This window comes from Gadus macrocephalus, chromosome 1 (genome assembly GCF_031168955.1).
Source record: "Gadus macrocephalus chromosome 1, ASM3116895v1".
Taxonomy (NCBI): domain Eukaryota; kingdom Metazoa; phylum Chordata; class Actinopteri; order Gadiformes; family Gadidae; genus Gadus; species Gadus macrocephalus.
The window spans coordinates 14,218,507-14,241,244 of NC_082382.1; the positions used below are offsets into that span (position 1 = coordinate 14,218,507).

The window sequence follows — 22,738 nt, forward strand, 5'->3', positions numbered from 1 at the left end:
AGCACACATTGACCCCCAAAATAATAAATATGATACAGACTAACGACACTCTGATGTACAACCAGATGATGATTGTGGCTGTGTGTGTGTCTGCATGCTAATATCCATGTATGTGTGTGGTGCTTGCATTTGTGTGCATGTGGAGGGTGTTTTAATACGGGGTGAGAGATTTTAAAAAGGCGTGTCATCCTGTATCCAATATTCCTACATGGAAGGAATTATATCCTCCGAAATGAATGCACATTTGAAAATAAATACAGTCATCAGTCAGCAATGTGAATTTAAAACCCCTGTGGGAACATCTGAATCATGTCACGCCAACAGGGGGCGACCCGGCACAGTAGCTGTAGAAAGAGCAGGGGGGAAAATGGTGCAATTCTTGTTAAAGAATTAAGATGTAGCAAATATCACCCCGAATCAAATACACCCACGACAAGACAAATACGTACACAGGCGTCCACTTCACCATGTGGAGGCACTAAGTGATTGCTGCTGCCATGTTTCTGCTGCTGCTGCTTCTAAATAGGTCATTCAGGCACAAGGGGAGGGAGCCAGGGAGCCAGAGAGCGAGAGCTAGACACAGTAAGGATGGAGAAAATAACAGCGAGATGGAGGGGGAGGTGTTCAGTAGAAAAAGCTAAACAATGTGAAGACATTGCAGAGTCTGCATCTAGTGCAGAGTGTTAAGATATAAATATTTTAAAAACGAATAAACACCCACCGGACAAATTTTCGTGTCTTAAGAAACGGAATGAACAACGACTGCCTGTGTTGAGGTTTCACGTCCTCGCTCCCTGGTTAAGCAACTGACTGCAACTGTGTGTGTTTATAGACGGTTTTAAACGTGGTTTGGGCATCTTACGATAAAGATGTTTAATGAAGACGATAAAACGATAATAAATTCCCCCTAATTGTTTCATTTAAAGGTTAGTGACATAAAGAGAGAGCTTAAGATATGAATGTGTTTGAAAGACCTATCCAGTATTTTGTCCTTTGAAACACTATATTGTTTTATACCCTTTCATTTTAACACATTTCAATGGCTAACTCACTCCCCAATGCACCCTAAATCCTCTTTAACAGGTGTGCCTGGCCAAATTAATTATATATTTAACTTCATTTCATTGCTCTATAAACTTCGGTGGATCCCAGGAAAGCAACAGGGGGAGTAAACCACAGCAGAAGAAGTCACCCAGTCGACTGGACACTTCATTCTCCCTCTAATTAACACACAAAGACATTCCTTAACCACAGAGTGGTATCGCATCCAACCAGCCATAAATAGTGCAGATAACAGAGCCAGGCCTTCTTTCTACCAGTGCATTCTGCCAGAGAGTTTCTTTCAGACAATTCTGGGACTGTTTTTTCTTATTGCGCGGCGTGCACGCAGACAACCCCCCCACCGCCTTCCGTCAGCCATAAATCCCCAGTCTGGAGGCGGAGGGGGTACAAGCAGGTCTGGCAGAGCGTGTGTGTGTGCGTGTGTTTTGTATGGTCAGTTTGTTTGCCTTGATGCCCTCCAACGTGCTGCAGTAAACAGCGAGGGAGGGCTGGTGCCGTGTGTCCGGGAGCACGGTGACACACGCTCGGTGGCCGAGAGCCCGGAGACCAGAGAGGGACTGCTGCTGCTGCTGCTGCATGGCGCTCACGGGGCTCAGGGGAGGAAAATAAGACCGGAACAATCTCTGGATGAGTCCGGAGTGGACAATTTTCTGGCAGCTTATTGTGTTTTGCGCTGGGAGGTCCTCTGTGGGATTTTTTTGCTTTCGTGTCCAACAGCAGTCGTCCAATGGGAGAAATAGTTCAATAAAAAGCCAAGTTAACTAGCATTCTTGAAACGTGCGGGCAGCGTGCACGGGTGTGGATGTGTTTGTGGGGCGTGCACGGCTGAGGCTGCAGCTAAAAGTGCTGAGAAGTTTCCTGGCCCCGGAGGCCGGTGCAGCCTCCAGCGCTGCAGGTCTTTGTTGGGCAGCAGACTGTGGCTGTGTTAATTGGACCAAGATGCCACAGGTGCTGAGCAGAGTGTAAGGGACTGCAGTCTGGCAATGAATTATTAAACAACGTATGTGTATAATGAGCCAAGATTATCAAGCCACTGAGTGTATGTTTTGTGTGGGCATGAAAGGCTTTATTTTATTTAACTGAATTCTCCTTTTATGTGGTGCAGCCGGATATGTCGCTAGGATACGTTGCAACATCTGGACGATCCATCACCGTGTGATCAATCCAGAACATGCCTTCCATACAAGTTCTGAACACCTACCAAGAACAGTCGAACATTAGAGACGCAAAGGCATTGTAAAACGAGCCACATGTAGGCTACACTTGACAGACTAGCGCCACCCGATATCACGTCTCAGGAATGGGGGTGCGGCCACGCGATCACAATGGGCTGCTGTATTTAATGGTTCCCGTGAACCTTGTGAAAGTCCCCGCTGCTTCTGCTGGCATGTTGGGACACGGTAAAGCGCCACACCGCACTGACGACAGACCCGGCAGCTCTGATGTTCATTCAGCTGGAAGCCATCAATGTTGAGCTTCAGAAAGGGCTTGATGCTCTCAGTGCTAAAAAAAAAGAGAAAGCTTCTGGTGGTATGGATGAGATCAGAGAATGATCAAATGCCTTATATATTACGAACGTCACATTGGGACTCGCCGCGACCCGATGTGTCTTCCCATGGGACCAATGTGAAGGCCAATGTTGTCTGCTGCTACAGGAGTACACTCCTCTGTTCTGTAGGGTTCCTCTCCAGGAGGCTCATTAAAAGTGCATGGTGCTGCTTGAGGAACAGCCGCGCAACCGAGATCAAGCTAGTTATTTTGGCGTCATGGCCTTACACTCATGCCTAATGGATGTTAAGAGAGTTAAGAAGAGGTCAATAATTGATTAAGTATTCATTCACGCTTCAATTGCGTACGGAATGTTGGTTCAAATCTGTCTATGTTTACGTGTCTTTCTAATCTGAAAGGGGAAAAATAAATGATGTTGTGAAATCCTCGGGATTGAAAATTACACCCAGTCTCTGTGCCAAAGTAACAGGAGCTGCGCTTGGCCTGTGCTTTGACATTCGTGCAAACAGAGCAGTTTTTTTTCTGTTTTGTGGTATTGGACAGCCAATTGTGTGGCAATGGGGAAACCAATCAGGAAATGGAGGTAAGAGCGCAGGGCCCGAAGCACACCTATTCTGAACTGGTGTGCTTGATCAACACAAGCACGTGGCCACGTGTCAGAGCGAACACGTGCTACAGGATGTTCTTGCTCTTGAATAATGCCGAGCGTGGTGAGGACACTTGGATCTGACCATCACAAGGGAAGTTAGCTGAAGTTAGCTGAGAATTCCCATGATGCCCGGCGGACTCCTGTAGCATTCTGGAGTGCACACTGTATAGGGCCGGCCCAGTGGCAGCTGCATTGCTTACACATGGCCACACAGCTGGACATCCATCACAAGTTCCAGGTCCTAGCATTGTCATATCTTATTTAGAGCCAGCACCGCGAGAGCAGCGTACCTACAGTGGGAAGGATCCACACATTATAGCTCATTTTATAAACTTAGTTAGTTCAAAACATCAAACAAAATTAAACACAAGATAGAAATGACACAACGTGTTAGAGCCTGGGTCAAGGCAATCAAATCCTTTACGGGAATAGATAAAAAGGCTATCCTCGCTGTTCGCCCCAGAGGAGGTCAAATCGTTGCTACTATCTTTACCATGTTTTGATTTTAATCTCAGTTGATTCTCTCATGTCACTTTAACATTAGACTCCGCCGCACGTGGCCCAATTGCACATTACATGACGGCAGGGACCGAAAGTCTCAGAGTCTCCCTTTTCCCTCCCCCCCTCTCTCTCTCTTTTCTCTCTCTCACACAGCCAATAGTATGAACGTCCGGCCAGAGCCGTCCATCTAATGGAGGTCTGGTGGGCGGGAGGAGCGGAGCGGCAGAGCAGGCTGGGCTCCGTGGGTCCAGACCAACTGGTCCAGCACCCAAATCCTCTCAGGCACGGGTCCGTCTCAGAGACGGCTATAGAAGACCACCGAGCAGACCGAGAGTCAGAGCCCAAGGCGGACAGATGGACAGGGCAGACAGACTGGCCTGGCACTTGTTTATAGATCAACCCAAAAGGTTCAAAGTAGCCATGACAGACGGCCGCAACCCAGAAGGGAGTCATAGTCGCTGTACTAAGCAGAAAAACACAGATCCCTTCATGTGGTGGAATATGATTATATTAGGATTATGATTCATATTTATCGGGATTACGTCTGCGATTTTTAGCCAACAGACTCGCTTCATTGGAGCTATTTCAGGCTCGCTCAACCAACGCATGTCAAAGAGTCTAGTCTGTATGATGGATGTTAAAGACAGACACCATGTCCAATATTTATATTTAGCCTTATAAAATACATTAGGGCATTCTGTTCCACTTCTCCCCACTCTCTCACTCTCTGCCTGTCTGTCTTTCGGTCTGTGTGACCGTCTGTCTGTGTAGCCTGAGGGTATACAGTTCCTTCCATTTTATGGGTGTTGGCATTTAGATCCATTCAGGTCATCACACACAAACATACTACCCCCCCTCCACAGACACAGTCACGAACAACCCAAGGGCATGCTGTAAACATATGGGGACGCTCCTGCTCTGCACATGGGGTGTGAAAGAACTCTGGTGCTCTGCGTGACATGCAAGGGTCATGCAGGGTTATAACTGGGGTCCTCTGTGGGAGTCTGGGTGCAGGGCAGTATAATGCACACAGGAGGTCATCCCGCCTAGTTTTCGGTGTGTTCGTCTGAGCCTGCTTTAGTTGTGCTGTGATGTATTGACCAAAATTCATAAGTGGGTTTTCGGGATCCACTTGTCGCCGTCATTCATCGTTATGTCTGATTATCATCAGTACACGAGACACGTGACGTGTAAACAAAGCAAGGCTTAGTTTTCAGCTGCCACACAGGAAGCATGGTGACAGCCTAGGACATGCACAACAGCCCGTGATGAAATAAATGGACATGGAACAGTGTTCATATCGCCGAGGGTGATGCTACACACCCACGGTGCATCCTCCACACCAGCGTCACACATTAGCACTAACACGGGGGTGAGGACGGGGACTGAATCACTGGCGCTCCGGTCCACTGAGACGTGACTCTCTATGGGGGAACATATGGTGACAGTGTGTGGGAACACACAGACTTACCATGTGGTAGTTGACAATTTCTTGGAGGCTCTCCCCGCACTTTTCCAGGCACTCCTTCAATGAAAATAACACAACACAAAAGGATTCAGCGCATTGTATCAAAGGGCTCCCTAATGAGATCATAGCTAGTTACAGACTGTAAAGTTGAAACAGAGTTGAATCTGCAATTATAATATGGAGCTCTAGCGCCTAGCTATACTGTATACATTTAAATACACTTCATTGCACACACATACACGAGCATGCACACGCACACACATTCTAAAATCAAATTTTGAGGGGGAGACTGGATTTAGGAGTATTATTGCAGATCAGACCACGTTTTTACAATGGAAAGACAAATAGAAACGCCACTTTAACAAGAAAGTCAGAACTAGACATGAAGCTGCAGCCAAGAAGCCTTTTAATAGCACTAGTAACGGTATGCTCAATGGCAGCGGCATTGCGTCTGCTTCTGCTGGACAGCTCAGAGACTCTGGAGCCTGTGACTGAAGCAACCCTCTAAAAAGTGGGGTTTTGGGCCTCATCAGATCACCGCTGGTTATATCTCCACCCCAACCCTCCACCCACACACTCTCCCGAACACACACAAACACAGGTCATATTTACAGCATGGATAATTCTGTGTAGAAATCCTTAGATCAAATCACAAAGTTTAGAAGAGAAAAACCATGAGGCCCCAAGGGAGGTATGACATCATCTGCGGAGGACACCCCTACCGAGATCATCTCGTCCTTCTTGCACTGCTGGGACAGGTCCCGGATCCCGTTGACGAAGAGCTTGTTGGCGTTGACGTAGGCCTTGCCCGCCTCTATCATCCCGCTGCATAGCTTCACCAGCTGGGAAGGACGAGACGGACGACAGGTGTCATTAGGGTGCGATCATCTATGCATAGCTACCATACCATTGTGGTCACCTTGACAACGCTCTCCTAACATCAGATACAGCAGAACAGCGTGGGGGAGGGGATGGGGTGGAAATAGGTCGGTGGAGAAACAGAGTGAGACTTTTTGGAAACTTTATCGGTGGGATCTTCTTCATGGGACTGATCTTGAGCTGTTTGGGCCGCAGTGTCTCGTTTTGGCATTACACACATCAGCCGCAGCCCACAAGAGTTGTACTTCCAGAGTAGAAAAAAAACATTTCAAACAATTCCCCACATTGAGGCTCAACACATGGTTAAAGAAAACACTGTGGGTCGGAGCAGTTGCATGTTGTCTGACTAAAGCTGCGATTAGCACTTTCCGTTCGTGCCGTTTTCATATGCAGTGGCTGGGGTTCATTATCCAATGTGGCCAGTCATATATCAGCCTGACACACAAGCTTACGCTACAGATGCTTACTCTACACATGCTAACGCTACACATGCTACATGGTAGCCTCCAGTGGTAAATCCAAACCAGAGGCTAGGGATTTGCTGTGGTCGTCTGTTGTGACAGAGTCATGTCTGAGATGGGTTTGGTCTCATACATCTATCATATCATATTAGTCTTTTCTTTGTTGCTGTGTGTGTCACTAAACATATAGAAATATTCGCTGTCTAGATAAAATCTGCCGGATAGTTTCTATACGGTCGTTTACTTTTCAAAATGAAATGTAAACTCTTGTTTTTTTAATAACGTTTATTTTGTTGTCATTTTATCTGCCATAAAGCCATTTTCAGGATTGTTTTGCCTGTGTTTGTAGCTGCTGGGGCTGAGAGCAAAGGAACAATGTGCGCATGGACATTTGCAGAAGTATGCATTACCAATCCCATTTAATGGATTTCAAACCAGCGTTAATTCCATTAAGGAATATGATTTAATACGTTAACTCAAACTTTACTAAATTAACCACATCTATAAACAGTCATATTGCACTACATTCCAGGTTTACAGTTACTTCAACTTGTGTGTCCCAATACGACAGTGAAAAAATATTGAGTACATATGTAAGACGATAAATAATACTATTGAAGTATTTCACCCCAGCCTGTGCAGGGAGAACGACATAGGATTAGATCACTCTCTCTCTTTCCCCAGCAGGAGCCCTGGAGTAGCAGTGAATGAGCTTTTATTCCCACCTGTTGTTTCTTACAGTAAAAAAGGCGGGAATAAGAGAGCAGATCAGAGTTTGACAGTTGGAGTCACACTACTTTACTGCCCATCTGTGTCTCCAACAGTAGGATACTGTGTTCGACTGACTGTTGAGCCAGGATTAACAGAGTGAAAGAGTTGATAGGGCTTTTTTGTAACTACTTAGCCCACAGCTTAGCTAATAGCATATTATTATAACCTGTTATTTTTGGACCGGGACGCAGTGGTCCACATCAAATCATTGGAGGGAAGATACAAACGCATCGTCGACTTAATAAGTTCCAAATGTCCTCCCGCTAATATAATCCAATTTACAAACCCTGAAATTGGATTAGGTTCCCTGCTGCAGAGCACATTAACCAGCCTCTAAACAACGTCCACCACCAACGTGTTGTGCAAAGACCATGATGTACTTCTTCTTCCATCGGACTGTGTGACCGTGTCCCATAAATGGACCCTACGTGCGACCGGTCAGAGCGAGCTGAGTGGAGAAGTACAGCGGTGATGGAGCTGAAGGACCGATCCCGGCTCTCATGGACAGGATTGTAACCCAAGGTCAGAGACCAGATGGAACTTGTGACATGAGTAATACAGGAAACGCATCTGGCTGCCTGCTGAGGCAGAAACAGGATGGAATAGAAGACATCCTCGCACAGTTAATTTTCACCGTGTCACTGATTCCCATCTTACCGTTGCAGCACATTGTGGCAAGGTATTACACAATGTCCAGCTCCTCTTTAGGGAGGCCAGCCGAGAGCACAGAATGGCAATGCATTTGAACAGCTATGCTAGGGCTCATCGTGGATGACTTGTGATGTGACTCAATGGAAATAATGAGTCTATTTGAAGTAGTCCTGGATCAATTGGCTAATTCTGGCAACTCATTTTTTTACAATGATTTTAGGGGTATTCTAAATTGAATCTCCCTGAACAAAGTGTAAATCTAAAAGCCATATTAGTGTATCTATTTCAGTACATTGTATAGCTACAGCATGGATTTGGTAGCCATGCGGTGTCAGTACAAGTCTAATTTCCTCCCACCCTGGTCTTGTGATTGAAAATTGTAACAACAACAGGTTGATAATATTATTCATGTAGATGGAAAAACAGGGACTTGGTGATCGAACCATATTGGTGATCGGACACATATTTAGTGAAATCCCTTACCTTGTCAAGTTTAGCTTCGATCTCAACCACCTCAGACTCCACCTCATCGATATTTGCCCTGTAAAACAAAACAAAACGACAACCATTATTACGAGTACCAGCAAAATAAACACAATCAATCCAAACTCAATCCCAAATGGCACAGTTTATCAATGATCCCGTTGTGAAATGATTGGTTCCCTACTGGGACCCCTCAAAAGCGGGCTCCGGTTCCCACATTTTCAGAAACCCTGATGACAGTTCAATACATTATAAAAGGACATTTTGAGAAAGGGGAGCCTCAGACCCTTGACAAGTTGTCGTGGCAGCCACAGCGGGCCAGGTTGCTGCCAACGGTTGCTGTGCTGCTCAGCAACCGTTTAAGTGGGCCAAGACGCCATCCCAGAAGCCCTTTCAGCTCAGGCAAAACCCAGTGACAGATGAGCTCTTCCTGTCACGAGGGGGTTAGTGTGCACAGCTGGCTCCCTCAGCCCACCACAAGCACCACTAATACAAACACTCGCACCAATACCAGCGACACCACACCCAAAAGCATGTGGAGCCTGCATTGCAAGTGATTTACGTGCAGGGGGGAGACCACTAGACTGATGTCTCCCAGTCAAGAAAACAGTTCAACAACACTTAAACAGCAGCTGCAGCTGTAGGGCGGGCTCCCCCGCTGCTGGGGTTGGTGTCAGAGGGAGTGGGAGGATTATGTATGGCTCTGTAGCCAGTTGAACCGGTCTCTCACCCTCAGTCACCCCGTTACTGAGCAGTGATGTACCGTGTATCCCTGTAGGCCATGTACCTACGTTCACTACCCGCTGCACTCTTGATCTGTCTGGATTCATTTAAGAGTTGTTCTGTGGATTATTCCCTTTACTGTATGAGGAATTGCTTTTTAAGACAATAACCAGAGGGTTGGTTCTTTTCCTCATTGATTAATCAATGGATAATCTTTTCGATGAGACAATGAATCATTTAGTCATGTAGTAAGTGTCAGTAATGGCAGAGTTGCAAGAAACCCGAGCAAAAAATAATGTCCTAAAATTGTTAGTGACAATGAAATGTGTGGAAATCTAGACCCAAATTGAATTCAGTCAAAATGTAATATTAGGAACTGTATTAGCCAGCTGGAATGGAAAGTACACGCAAGAGAAGGAGACCTTTACACATAATAAGACAAAGTAAGAAGTTATTTTTTTCGTATACTTCTATCTCCACAGTTCCTTATGCATTCAGACCATACATTGTGTTGATTTGTCCAGTTACCCACCTGATTTACACCGCATGTTATAGCAGTAATAGTATCTAAACAACAGCACAGTGTTGTAGGCTTCAGCAGAGCTTCATAAATATATCTCCCTCTCATTCTCTCTCTGCCTCCAACTCCCTCTGCCTCACTCTGTAACTCTCTCTCTTGTGCTCCCACGTTTGGACATGTTCATCATGAGGAGAGTGGGACATGGAGTGCACGATTTTGAATATCTGTGGCATATCAGCAATGATATAGATCTCTCTCTCTCTCTCTCTCTCTCTCTCTCTCTCTCTCTCTCTCTCTTTCTCTCTTTCTCTCTTTCTCTCTTTCTCTCTCTCTCTCTCAGGATTAGCTGCTCGGCTGGGTAGAGGCATACCCAGGGGTAGAAGGATGGCACGTGCCTGTTTTCTCTCCACCCCCACAGCCCCAATGTTTGTACTGTACTGTGTGTGTGCATGTGTGTGTGTGTGTGTGTGTGTGTGTGTGTGTGTGTGTGTGTGTGTGTGTGTGTGTGTGTGTGTGTGTGTGTGTGTGTGTGTGTCTCTGTCTGTCTGTCTGTCTGTCTGTCTGTCTGTCTGTGTGCGTGTGTGTGTGTGTGTGTGTGTGTGTGTGTGTGTGTGTGTGTGTGTGTGTGTGTGTGTGTGTGTGTGTGTGTGTGTGTGTGTGTGTGTGTGTGTGTGTGTGTGTGTGTGACTATGCATAGTGTGGGTGTGTGTGGAAGAGAGGAAGTGTCCATCTAAGCCGACTGAAAGCATACATAATTGAAATAATCAATACCATCTCACTCCTCAATGAGACTGTTATTGTAACCCCGGCTGGGCCCAGACCTCGTGCAGCACGCCACACCCAGGGATAATCCTGCAGCACGCCCACGCATAATATTTTCATTGCTGATGTCATTTTTGAGGCAGCCCTTTAATATGTGATAACATTAGGGCCTTAATGGGGTCCTGCTTTTTTAGGGCGGTGGAAAGGCGGATTCTTCTCTCCTATGAGGCAATAGGAGGCCCTTCTCCTAGCTGATGAAATTGTTCACTCTTTTGGATGAAGGCTGTGTTCAAATCAAAGGCATTTACATTTCACTCTCATTTCCACACAAACCACTCGGTGGAGAGGGGGGGAACCAGGCCGTAGGTTAAACGTGTGCTTCTCTCCCAACTACCAAGTCCAACTACCAAGTTATGGAGGAAAACACTATCTAGCAGTTCACCTCCCAGATGTGTATGGTGGGCTGGGCATGGATGCTGGCTTGGAGGACAGCTGCTCCCGTCGGGCCCGTTGGGCCCCGGGCCCTAACCCCCCCTCACTGCCCCTCTCACTCCACATGCCTCCCTTAATGGATGCACAAAGCACCCCGGGTATGTAGCCATGGCAACCATCCCCAAAGTGGGCCGCATAGATCCTGGGTGCGGTTGTAAACTTAGCCCTCGTCCGCCTTACCCGTTGCAGAGGCTAGCTAGAGGAGGTTATGACTCATGGTCGTGGTGTGGTGGTGATGGCCAGAAGGGTTCATCAAAAGCTTTTTATAGATCTTGGTAGAAAACGTATTGATTCGCCGGTACGAAAATACATTCTGAGTGGTGTTTGAAATGCATGTCGTTACTTAGCCCTGCAAATACTGAAAAAACAAAAAAAACACAGCAAGGAAATCCATTCTTTGAATTGATCATCACGATCAAAGTCAACTACATTTGCCAAGTATATTAAAAATATAAAATGAATTTGGACTGCAATAGTGGAACTGTTTACACGACACGGACCGCTGAAGTAGAGAATAAAGGCAATAATAAACAGTGAGATTGTGCTGAGCTGGCTGGACGCTGGCTGTTCCTGGCCTGCTGGCGTGCTGACTGAGCTTTCAAAGTGGAAGGAATGGAGTTTTTTTACAAGGCCAACGTCCCTAGGAGCAATGTGCAGAACATCTCTGTTTCTCCTTATTTTAGAGACACTTTACATTCTTTACCAGAATCACATTTCTTGTTTGAATGTAGACTTGAGAGACTTCAACAAGGCAATTTGCCTCCATGGAAAGAGTAGTTTGAGTACAAGTCTGAAAGGCTTTTACTCCTTAAATTGAGTTCTGAGTGGTCTAAAAAGGAGGAGGATTTAGGATTTCCTTCATAGCCTATATATCAGTAACTGACACTAGGTTTGACCATCCCCATCTTGAGGCTGGTACACTACATTGCAAGCCTGCCTAAACACCATCGCCTCTCTCTGGACTGGATGGCTTCATAGGAAAAAGCAGTGTAGAAGCCTTGCCAGATGGTGTTCAACAGTCCTACCCAGACAGTGAGTCCTCAACAGTCAGCCATGGCTTCAAAACCCCAGAACTGCAGGGCTCACCAACTGAACCTCCTCAGCAGGGGGAAAAACCCACGGAGGAGACACAGCCGTCAGTGAGCAATAGGGTAGTGGCGGTGCTCTCATGCCAGCGTACAAACAAGACCAGCTGTACAACAGCCTGGATGCTATCTTCAAGTGATCATTGCAATCCCACTGCCTTCCAGATGACCAAGATGTTGTTCTCTCCCTCTCTCAGAGACGCTTTGGGAGCTAAACAGAGAACGGGGCGTCAGGGGGGAACTGAAAGGGAGGTGCAGACAAGGCAGCCAAGATTGGTCCAAGGACCTCTTTGTAACAGCCCTCCTTCGTGTCTGGAGAGGGGACAGTGTTTGTCTGAATATTGATTTATTTTGTGCCCCAGTTGACGCCGGATTGTGCGGCTGAATTGGGGGGGGATGGCGGGAGGGTGGAATCCGGAACATTTCTCCCCTTGGGGGTCCACTGGCGGTGACATGCCCTGCTGGGGTTATTCTTATCCATGTCGTATCTCCTCCCCCATACTCTCTTGGGTGGCACACCCCTAGCCGGACTTATATTGGGTCAGGCAGGTGCCCTTAGCTATGCAATGCCAAGCACTCGCCAAACCAACTCAGCCGACCCTGTTTTCAGAGTACAAAACACGCACGTCATTAACACAACATCTTAACCCCCAACACAATGACAACTGGCCAACAGCAGAAAACTCAATGTAAAGAATGACCATCCATTCCATTCACAAGCATACAGGTGTAGACAAGTCCAAAGACCTTCTTTATTCGAGGATTGTGCTGTCAATCAGCTAATTTGTTTGTCATTCCATTAACTGAAGAATTGGATTTCCCTGGAGATGTAATTTACTGTAACATGATACTAAAAGGGGGCACATGAAGTTCAGGAACCTTGAAAATACGCTTCACTGAACCCTGGTCTATTGTTTCTTAAACGTAGGCTTTTAATTCCACGTGAAAGCTTAGATGAGGGCTCCTCATGCTTAACTGGGGCTGCTTTCTGTTCTCCAAGAGCCTGGGCAGCCCCATATAAATATCGCCTCCATTACCGCAGCAGGCTAGAGAGAGAGTGCGCCCGTGTCAGTGAATTAACCTCAGACCCTCCTCAACACACGCATCTGCACTAATGGCTTCCACGGAGCTGACGGGCCCACTGCCGCCATAATTACTCATTTATGCTTCGATTACTGCTGCAGCTGAAGGGTCTGAGGCGGTGCGCCGGCGGCAGAGGATGAGATCAGGTTGCACCTCCTTCGTGTTAAGAGTGCCCTAAGAGCACCAATACACTCGCCGCAAGACATACATGTCAGTTGTGTCATACACGGAGCAAAGAGCTCAAAAAGAGTTTGCTCTTCAAAACATGGCCCCCATCTTGCTACCTCCTGATATCCCATTGTGCCAGACACTAGCATGCACTGCCAAACAGCTGAGTGAACAATTCCCCACCCTGTTTCCAAGGCGATAGACTCCATTAGCAGAGGGACCACTCTCCAGGCCCACCCACTCAGTCGATAGATTCAACACGGAAATCCAAAGGACCACCAACACTCTAACCATTTTATTGACGGGGGCACTGGAAGTCTTGTTCCAGCTGATACTTGATGTCTGGTGTGGATCGGCTGTCAGCCAGCCAAAGGTATGCAAAACCACGGAGGTCTCGATCTTTCACAGATGGAAAAAACTTAGTTTTATTGTATTTGTATAAAGTATTGACCAAATCTTCCAAATAAAATCCCAAAAGTGGAACTCATACTGAACTTATATTTTAGAACATAGAAGTATGTTAGATATTTCTAAAGGGCTAAGAGTAGTAACTGTAAATATGTAAATATGTTAAATCAGTGTTAAAATTTGTCAAAAATAATTGCTCGTATTACTTGTTGTTGGCATCGGTACGTGACAAATATAAATCAATATATTTTCAATTGGGTAGAATTGAATGAGATTGAATAGGTCTACAAACAACAAACCTTTGATACGACGTTCATTCATCCTCAACACAACATTGAGCATGTGGCCAACAATACACCAGGCCCTCTGCCAGAGCACACACCGCCCTGGGGCTGCTGAGCCAGGCTCTGACGGGAGTCACAGTGACAACACCGCCTTACAGATACCCTGATCCAGTCTGTCCTGATGGCAAACCCAGAAACTAGGTCTGGAAGACAGCACACACACGCCTATTACTCCTGCTCGTCACCACACATAGTAAATCGATTTGAATAAATAAATATTCAAGTTTGTGAACACTCAAAGATCAGAGACTGTTCAAAACGTAATTAATTAAAGAACAATACAAACTGAATTGAGGACATATTGGGAGCACATTGGATTGAAGTTCTGATTCATGCCTTTCAAGTGGCTCCACGGACATGATTGAATGTAACAACAGACAAAAGTCTGGAACAAATCTCAAACGAACAGCGTGTGCAGTGGAAAGATAAATGGAGCCAGCAAGTCAATTAAGATTTAGAGCTAAAGAAAGACAAGTTCTGCTTGTGCTGTAGGACAACAATGGAGAAATCTAAAATCTTTGACATGGACTCAGGTTGTAAATGAAGATATCTTTCTATGTGGATAAAGGTAAAGTAATTATGAATAGTCTTATATATTGTATAGTAGAGTAATACCTGATGGTGTCAGGAATAGTACCCGAACTTGGTTAATTTCAGGTTAAAGGTATCAATAACAAGAGACTGTGTTTTAGATTATAAATGTGTTTCAGAAGTGTTAAATGTAGCATTATGCTTGGCCTGCTGACGTCTAGCACAGATGTGTTTGCCCGACCTATTCCCATGGACTGATTTTAGGGTGTCATCTGTTGACTCAGTCTGGGAAACCTGCAAGGCTGAGAGCGGATTTGATTGTATAGTCCATGATGAAACTCTCCTGAGTTGCCACAAAGATGGGATTTTAAAAACTCATCTGCATGCACTGAACAGACAGACATACGGATGGACAGAGGTACGAATGGAGGGAGAGAATGATTGGCTGAAAGAGTGATAGTCTTATCTTGACTGAACACAGCCCTTTCCAAAACACTGTACAACCTAGACACATTCATTTATTTATTCATCTACCTTCTTCTATTTATGAAGACAAGCCGGCTGCCAGCGGGTTACGTGTTTCACCCAAACAACTGACTCCATGTGGGCCTAACTTTTCCCTCTATGCTTCCTGCACCAGCCCATCCACTGGCCCAAAACAGCTGCTAATGCAACCTCTGTCAGCCAGGTGCACTCTGCGGTCATCCCCTGTCTGCCACAGACCACCTAAGATAAGCCTACATCACCAGCGAAAGAACTCCCATGATAACATCCCGGGCAAACATCTGAAGAGAGGAGCACCGGCAGCTCAAGACTTAAGTACTTTAACCGTTGTTGGAAAAATTGACAAACTCCATTAGGTCAAACAAAGTAGAAGGCACAGCTCTATAAAATATGCATTTTGTGGTGTCGAACATTTTGAATGAAATGGTCTCTTTAGACCTTCAAACATCTTATTTGAATTGATTTTAGACATTATTTTATATTGTTTATTTCAATGTTATGACGGGTCTAATTTATGTGTCGTTATTGGAAAGAATATAAAATGAATATCCTTGTTGGAATTTAAATGTTTATTGCAAAGTTTAAACTTGACCTGACCATCGTTCTTTGAATACGAGGACATTTCTCCAAAATTCTCACAGTGTGGTTTTAATTGTCCTGCTAGCTAGACCTTGGAAAAACATGTGCAGATAGTTTGCGAGGGGAGTTAGTTCTGGAGCTGTCTAATAACGACAACCCACCCTGAGCACACAGGCGGACAGGCCAGGCCACATGACGAACCACGAAGCCAGGCCATCTCCACGCAGAGGTCAACCCTGCCTGCTTCAATATAACCACAGCTTTAACTCTCAATGTGCTTATCGTAAGAGTCCACCAGAGACACATTCTCCAGCAGCGAAGTGTTCAAATCCAACAAAAACACTATTTCACAGCCCAAGAGAACAATTTAGATTCCATCGCCTCGGCTGCTTGGTTATATGTTCTAGATAGTGTCCTGGAATAGCCTATGCTTTTCTCTTTCACATCAACTGGTCCATTCAAAACATATTTTCTGCATGACTTCTGATGCCACACATTTCCCTTACTCTAATTGTGACCCAAGGGGCAGTGGTCCAGGAAGTAGGCAGTAACTACGCACATATTATTGTACACGCACACACGCACACACACAAGCACACAAACACACACACACACACACACACACACACACACACAAGCGGCTGTCACGCCCTGAATCCTGACCCTTTAACAACCCCCGGACGGGGCCTTAACCCCCTGTGCCCGGGGTCCTGCTCCTCTCCAGCCATCACACGGAAGGCTTTGGCTGTGCAGAGGTACTGGGAGGCGGAGAACTGCACCACAGCCGGCCAAGAGAAACACTCTCCCCCACACAGTCTCGCATTTCCCAAGGTTCTCCGCAACCGGTGAACAACGTGTCAGGATAGAGAGGGAAGGACAAAGAATGAGAGAGCTTGTGTGAATGTGTGAGACAGGGACAGACACAGAGAAAAAGCGAGAGAGTGAGCGAGAGCGAGAGAGAGAGAGAGAGAGAGAGAGAGAGAGAGAGAGAGAGAGAGAGAGAGAGAGAGAGAGAGAGAGAGAGAGAGAGAGAGAGAGACCGGCTCTTAAACAGCAACGGATGAGATTTTTCCGATTTGTTCGCTGGATTTTAGATTCAAGCAAATTAACATCATGTTCAGGTATAGAAACTAACAGAATGAATAATCATGATTTCTTAATATCTTAATCTAAAATCCCCATTTTCTGTACCACATCTTGATATAAATAACGCCAGTTGATCTTAATTTAGATTACATTCAAACAAAGAGAGGAAGACAAACCATCCTGAACAATGGTCCCTTGTGGTTTCCAATGTAAACAATGAACTCAATCCAGAATGCATCTACACCGAAATCTTTGTCATTACATAACTGGAAACAACAACAACTGAACCCCCACTCTCCTTCTTCTTGTTGAAAGCATATTATTTTGTCTTTTGTAGACATCATCAACTTAAGGGCAGATTTGAAAACAATTTCACAAAGCACTGTGTAAGAATTTACACACGAGACATACCAAAAAACACAACTTCTGCTCTTGTTTACTGCGGTGGACAAAACTAGATGGCCTGTTGCCCTTCCTTTGTTAACGTCTGTGTGAGCATCTTAACGAAGAATCTCAGACTGTTTGGGTACTGTGATAACAGGTCCATTATTGTGGGCCTCCCAGAGGGGATGTGGTTGTTAGCGAGGGGCCGTCACTCAGGGCCAGAGGACTAAACAGTGGGAGTGGTGGGGCCAAGGGCCAAGGCTTATCCTGGAATCTGCCTGGGATTTCTAGCCGTGTGGCTGGAGCGGTGTGTCTCTGCTAAGCCTCCAGCTATAGGCCCTGGACAGGGCAAGAGCAGGGGGTGGTAGGTGATGCATTATGTGTGATGACGGTGTGGGCGGGGTTGGACAAAGGAATCAGGCAGTGTTGACCTGCAGCACCTCTAATGGGCCCCTGTCTCGCCTATCGTGAGAAAACGTAATGATTATACTTCAAAGGAAAATAACCTGCCCTGCTGGCTTTCACTTTTCCCAATTCTGAGTGTGAAAATGAATCGAGAAATAGAGTGAACTTTCTCAACAGCTTATGACGCCGCCTTACCGGGGGAGTCGCAGCAGTGTCAACACAGATGTAAGCTCATAACATTTAGGAGCCCTGCTGCACTGGCATAACTCAATGGAATAGAACTGTAATTAATATGATGAGACCTGTGTTCAACCTGCCACTGCATGGCTTTGCAAAGGGCCAATAGGATACGTTTTTTATCGTGTGTTGAGGAGGATTGTATGTGTATTCCTTGGGACCAGGCACTTGCAGACAGCACAATGTAGGGACCAGTGGCTTTTTTTGAGGGCTTGAGGGCTCCTAATCTGTCAGCAACTAGATATAACATATTAGTGACACACAACCCCATGACAAAACAAGACTCGATTTGAGCCCTGGAAATGAGTCTACAGTTACTGCTACTTTGCAGTCAGTGCTGCAGTCAATTAAAACGATGTGGATGATGCAGGCCAAAGGTAGTATATAGTTCAAAGAACCATCAAGGCAAGGTAGATGAGCAGGGGTGAGCGAAGCGGTTAACAAGAAGTTGCGTCGGCGCTTCTTAAAATTCTGTTTACAGTTGATGCTCTCTGTCAGCCATGTGGTGCGCCTCTCCCTGACCCCTGTTACTGTCAGGGTTCTCAAACCGGAGGTTCAAACGGAATGCAGCCCAGTAATCAACGGGAGTGCTGCCAGCCAGCACAATGTTGCCTTGAGTGGTGACTGGTGAGATAACTAAAGTCATGCTGAGGAACCCAGCAGAAACCAATATTATCATCATCAATAGGAAGCAAGCCGTTTCCTGTTTTTAAGGGATTTAAAGGATATCCCATAAAACTGGAGATTACTACTGGAAAATATCCCTTGATCGAGGATCAAAAGGTGATCACCTTATACCTAGGGTTACATCCATCTCTGTCCTGAACTGTAGGCTACATTGTCAAATTTCCTTCCCAGGGCCAGTGGAAGGGAAGCCATAAAAATATAGTGGAACCGTGAGAGCTGGAAAGAGAGAAAATAAAGGAAATAGAACAGAGCAAGAAAACATAGCTTTCAATCGAAAAATAATAAAAAAGGAAAAGAACATAAAGGTTCATGAACCTTTAGATATTACACGAGATATAGTCAGAAACAAATGTCAATCACTAAAGTTTGGTTTATAAAGCAAAACGTATCATATAAATATAAAATTACTTGTCAAGCCTCAGCATTGTACGCAAGTTGAGTGCCAGTAAACCCCAAATTGTTTTTTTTGTTTTTTTAATTGTTAGTATGTCTTCTTTTAGCTTCAACATATTCATATTTCCCATTAGGTGGTAGTGAATTAGTGACATATTGTTAAAACAATGTATCTAAACATTATAATTGTCCAGTATTTTTTCTAGAATAAAGACATGTCTATCCTTTGTTTTTAACTGTCACAGCTAAATAGTTTGTTTACGTTCAACTCGGCTCCGAATTCAAGTCCTGCTGTGTGTCGGGGAGTATGCTACTGCCTCGGATGTGTGGCTGTGTGGATGTTTGGAGCTAAATCAGAGAAGCAGTTAACATTGTTGGTTGCATCCGTGAGTGAGTGGTAAGCTTAAACACCAGTACAAAGCCATGGCGTGTGGCGCACACATAAAACATTTCTCATTATAACAAGTATACTTGACTACACCACTAGCCATCACCATGGATAGCAGTTAAAGGGGGTTCACTTCATTTGAACAGCAATGAAGAGACAGGTTTAGTGTTCAAGGTAAAACCAAAGTATTATCTACTGGTTAATTTGGAGGGAGGCCCAAAGATTTGCTGCAACAATGCCTTTTGACAGATGGGATCAGCCTCATGCATTATTAATGACTTGCTTTAGTCTTCTAGTCGATTAGTGATTCTGGGAGCGATGCAATTAAGCAATTAACCCCAGTGGGATATGGTCCTTCAGATGGAGGGTGGAGCTTGGCTTAAACCAGACTGGCCAGAAGAGGAAGTGTAACAAGGATTAACTGTGCAGCACAGCAACGTTTTGTATCGGCCGATCAACCCTATTTTGACAGCAAACCTCTGAATGTCCTCATAAGAATGTCAATATAAGTGAAGCCATTCAGCCAAATCACATTGCTTGTCTGTTTCCTGTTATAATGTTATTATGTTTTTCTTTTAACTTTGGTAGCTTGTTTATGGACATTTATCATGAATGACTATGAAATAATCCAAGGAGAAAAAAATGCCCCAAATCTAAGCAACATAAGACACATTTGCGATGCTAAGGGGTCTGTCGTAAATGCAAGGGTAGGACTTTTTTGATCAGGGACGGGGTTAAAGAGTTTGCCGTTGTAGAGGAGTAGACGAGAGATTGAAAGAAAAGAACAAGGACACAGTATAAAAAGTCTTGGCTGGAGGAGCCGGTTTATATTAGTACAGGGTGGTCCAGCATTACTCCGACACGCAAGCATGTCAATGTAGATATTTGGGGGTGACAGAGAGGAGCTTCTGGGCCTCATAGGGCCCTGAGCCGTGGGAATGAGCCAACATGACAAGGTTTTATTGTCTGGAGAAATACAATGAGGCTCCACAGACTCGGGGCCACTCCAAGCTCTTTTTTTTTCCCCGTCTTATGGATCACATCCGGCTGAATCAGTGACTGGGTAAGGAGAAGACCTAATGGGCCCGCCAGCCAGTCCTCCCCTCGAACACTGACATTTGGGTGAGACATGTGAATGCCGCCAGTGAAAGTCCCTCTTCTCTAAACAGCCACAATGTTCAACATTGGTTGTGGGGCTGAGCTGGGAGTTTTTTCCCGGCATTTTTGTGGGCTAAACATGCAGCTTGGCTTGCAATAGAAAGACATACCAGACGCGTGAAGCATTCTGCTCTTTCCTGTCTGAGAACCGGGGAGATGGTCCGTGCGTACTAGACAAGATACCATGCTAAAACAACTCAAGACAATGACCAGAAGGATGGCGATGGCAGCCGTTTGCTCACAGATTTGGTTGATAAATGTGAAAAGTGATACTTTATTCCTGTTTAACTTTGTGATCCAGAAGCAGAGAAATCATTAAGTGAATTGCAACGGGACTGCAAAACATTCACTTGTGAATGTGGTTGGTTTAACCAAGTCTACTGTGTGTTTGTGTGTGGTTCCCACACACATCATTCAATGAAAAGTCTCAACTTTGTGGTCTGTTCAGCCGCTGGATTAGCGGGGGGCATTGGGAGAGGGGTTGGTCCCGCCACTTCCTAAGGTTCTTCCCCCAGATGTTTCCGCTGTGCTGCGGTCAGCGACCTGTCCTCTACGTCACGCTCTGGCCCATTGCTGAGCCCCCTTGACCCCATCCCGTCAGTCCCTGAACCAGGATGCTGATGGATCCACTGTGTCAGGCACCACAGATCCTGAGCAAAATCAGTGGTGGAGCGGGGAAAACCACTGATATCCTTTAGTAGGACTTGTATCAACCTTTATAAATAACACCTCCTAGATTTAATCAGCGGACATGGTTATCCATCTTCTTTTTATCAAAACAACTTCTGACAAAAACAATTAATAGGGACAATGGGATTCCTCAGCTGGAATAAATGGGTAGAAACGGTTGCGTTATTCAAAATAGTGAGAGCGCAATAAAGGAGAATCCTGAATGGTTGCATAATTTATTCCACCTGCTCAATTTATGATTCAACAGTATGATTCAGACGATGCTGGTCATCACTGATGAGGCAGGCTGGCAACGTCATAGATGGGGAGTCTCGGGATTTCAGCAACCCCATCACAGGCGGCCTCCCGTAACCCAGGGCTCGTACCCTTCTCTCCAAACCCCCCTTTCAATATTTCAACAAGCTTACGCATTTCCTGACACATCCCCGTGGCCCTGTTCTGGCCCAGCCACGACCAGGAAGTCCACCCACGCTCAACAGGGGAAAGCCGAGAGGAGGGAAGAGGGGGAGAGCGGGGTGTTTGAGGTAAGGAGAGAGTCAGAGAGAGTCAGAGAATGAGGAGGAGAAAAGGGAAGAGCAAATACAAAACAGATGCTTGCCTTGGTAACTTGTGTGATTCAGCATTTCAAAACGCCTGCTGCCTCTGGATCAAAACCATGGAGGTGGCTGAGAAATATGCATTCTTTGTTTCTGTGTTTGTTGTACCTTTCAGGCCTTTTATGTGACTTTCAGATCAAATAAAAGCACGTTCTTCTACCTCTACATCTCCAAGTTAATGCATTTAACTACTAACTATTACTTTGCCGTATCCTTTAGCATTTCGGGTACTTTTAGCTGCCAAAGTAAAGTTGATGTTAAAATATTCAAATTACATTCAAATACATTTCTATGTCATGAGTGAAAATGACCAGCACATTAATCCAAAAGGCCTTGTAACCATAGAAGTGAATGTTTACATATATTGTAATGCCTATAAATCAAACCCATTACTTTAACAGTCTTATCAATACACCTAAGTGTGTGTACATGAGGCTGAGCTCAACAGCACAGCTATACACTGTGATAAAAAAGAGTCAATGGAAGACAAAGTGTTTGGCCTTTGGCCAAAAGGTAAACTCTTGACTAGAGCCCGAAAAAAACATCAATTAATTATAGGGACAGATTCAAGAAAAGAGTTACAAAGTTCATAAACTGAAGTCGGCTCCTAGTAAACTAATCTTAAATTAGGGTATTTTCTATTTTTTATAGTTATTCAAACAAATCCTTAAAAAGATATGCCTGCATTGTCAAACGTCTCAGGCTACGCAATGACACTTTAGCCTAACATCGACCTTATCAGTTGGAACTGGAGATAATCCAGAAGGGCAGCAAATGCCTTCTACAAAATAATACATTACAGTCTTAAAATAATGTGCTCAACAATCATGTAGCCAAATGCAGAAATGTGGGTACTTTACAACTATGCTGTTTAGGAAATGGAAAACCGTCAGTTGGAAAATACTGTAAAGCATGTCAAAACTGAGTAAAAACTGCTTGTGTCCAAGGGCTGAAACCTGAAGCTTAATAAAAATAAGTAAAAGGTCATAAGTTCAATAGAGATGAAACAGCCTGTGTCAGTCGATCCGTTAAAAATGTTAAATTGATGTGAAAGCACTGAAAAAAAGAATCCAGCTGCATA

At 45.1% G+C, this 22,738-nt stretch overlaps 1 protein-coding gene across 1 annotated transcript in view; it reads right to left on the minus strand.

Moving 5' to 3' along the window:
* The window catches only part of acap3a (ArfGAP with coiled-coil, ankyrin repeat and PH domains 3a), a 52,262-nt gene that overhangs the window by 23,216 nt on the left and 6,308 nt on the right, over positions 1–22,738 (minus strand). The window contains exons 2-4 of the mRNA XM_060047673.1: positions 8,435–8,492; positions 5,912–6,031; positions 5,193–5,246 (exon numbers count right to left, since the gene is read on the minus strand). Coding sequence (XP_059903656.1) covers positions 5,193–5,246; positions 5,912–6,031; positions 8,435–8,492 — 232 coding nt within the window. The remainder of the gene's footprint in view (positions 1–5,192; positions 5,247–5,911; positions 6,032–8,434; positions 8,493–22,738) is intronic.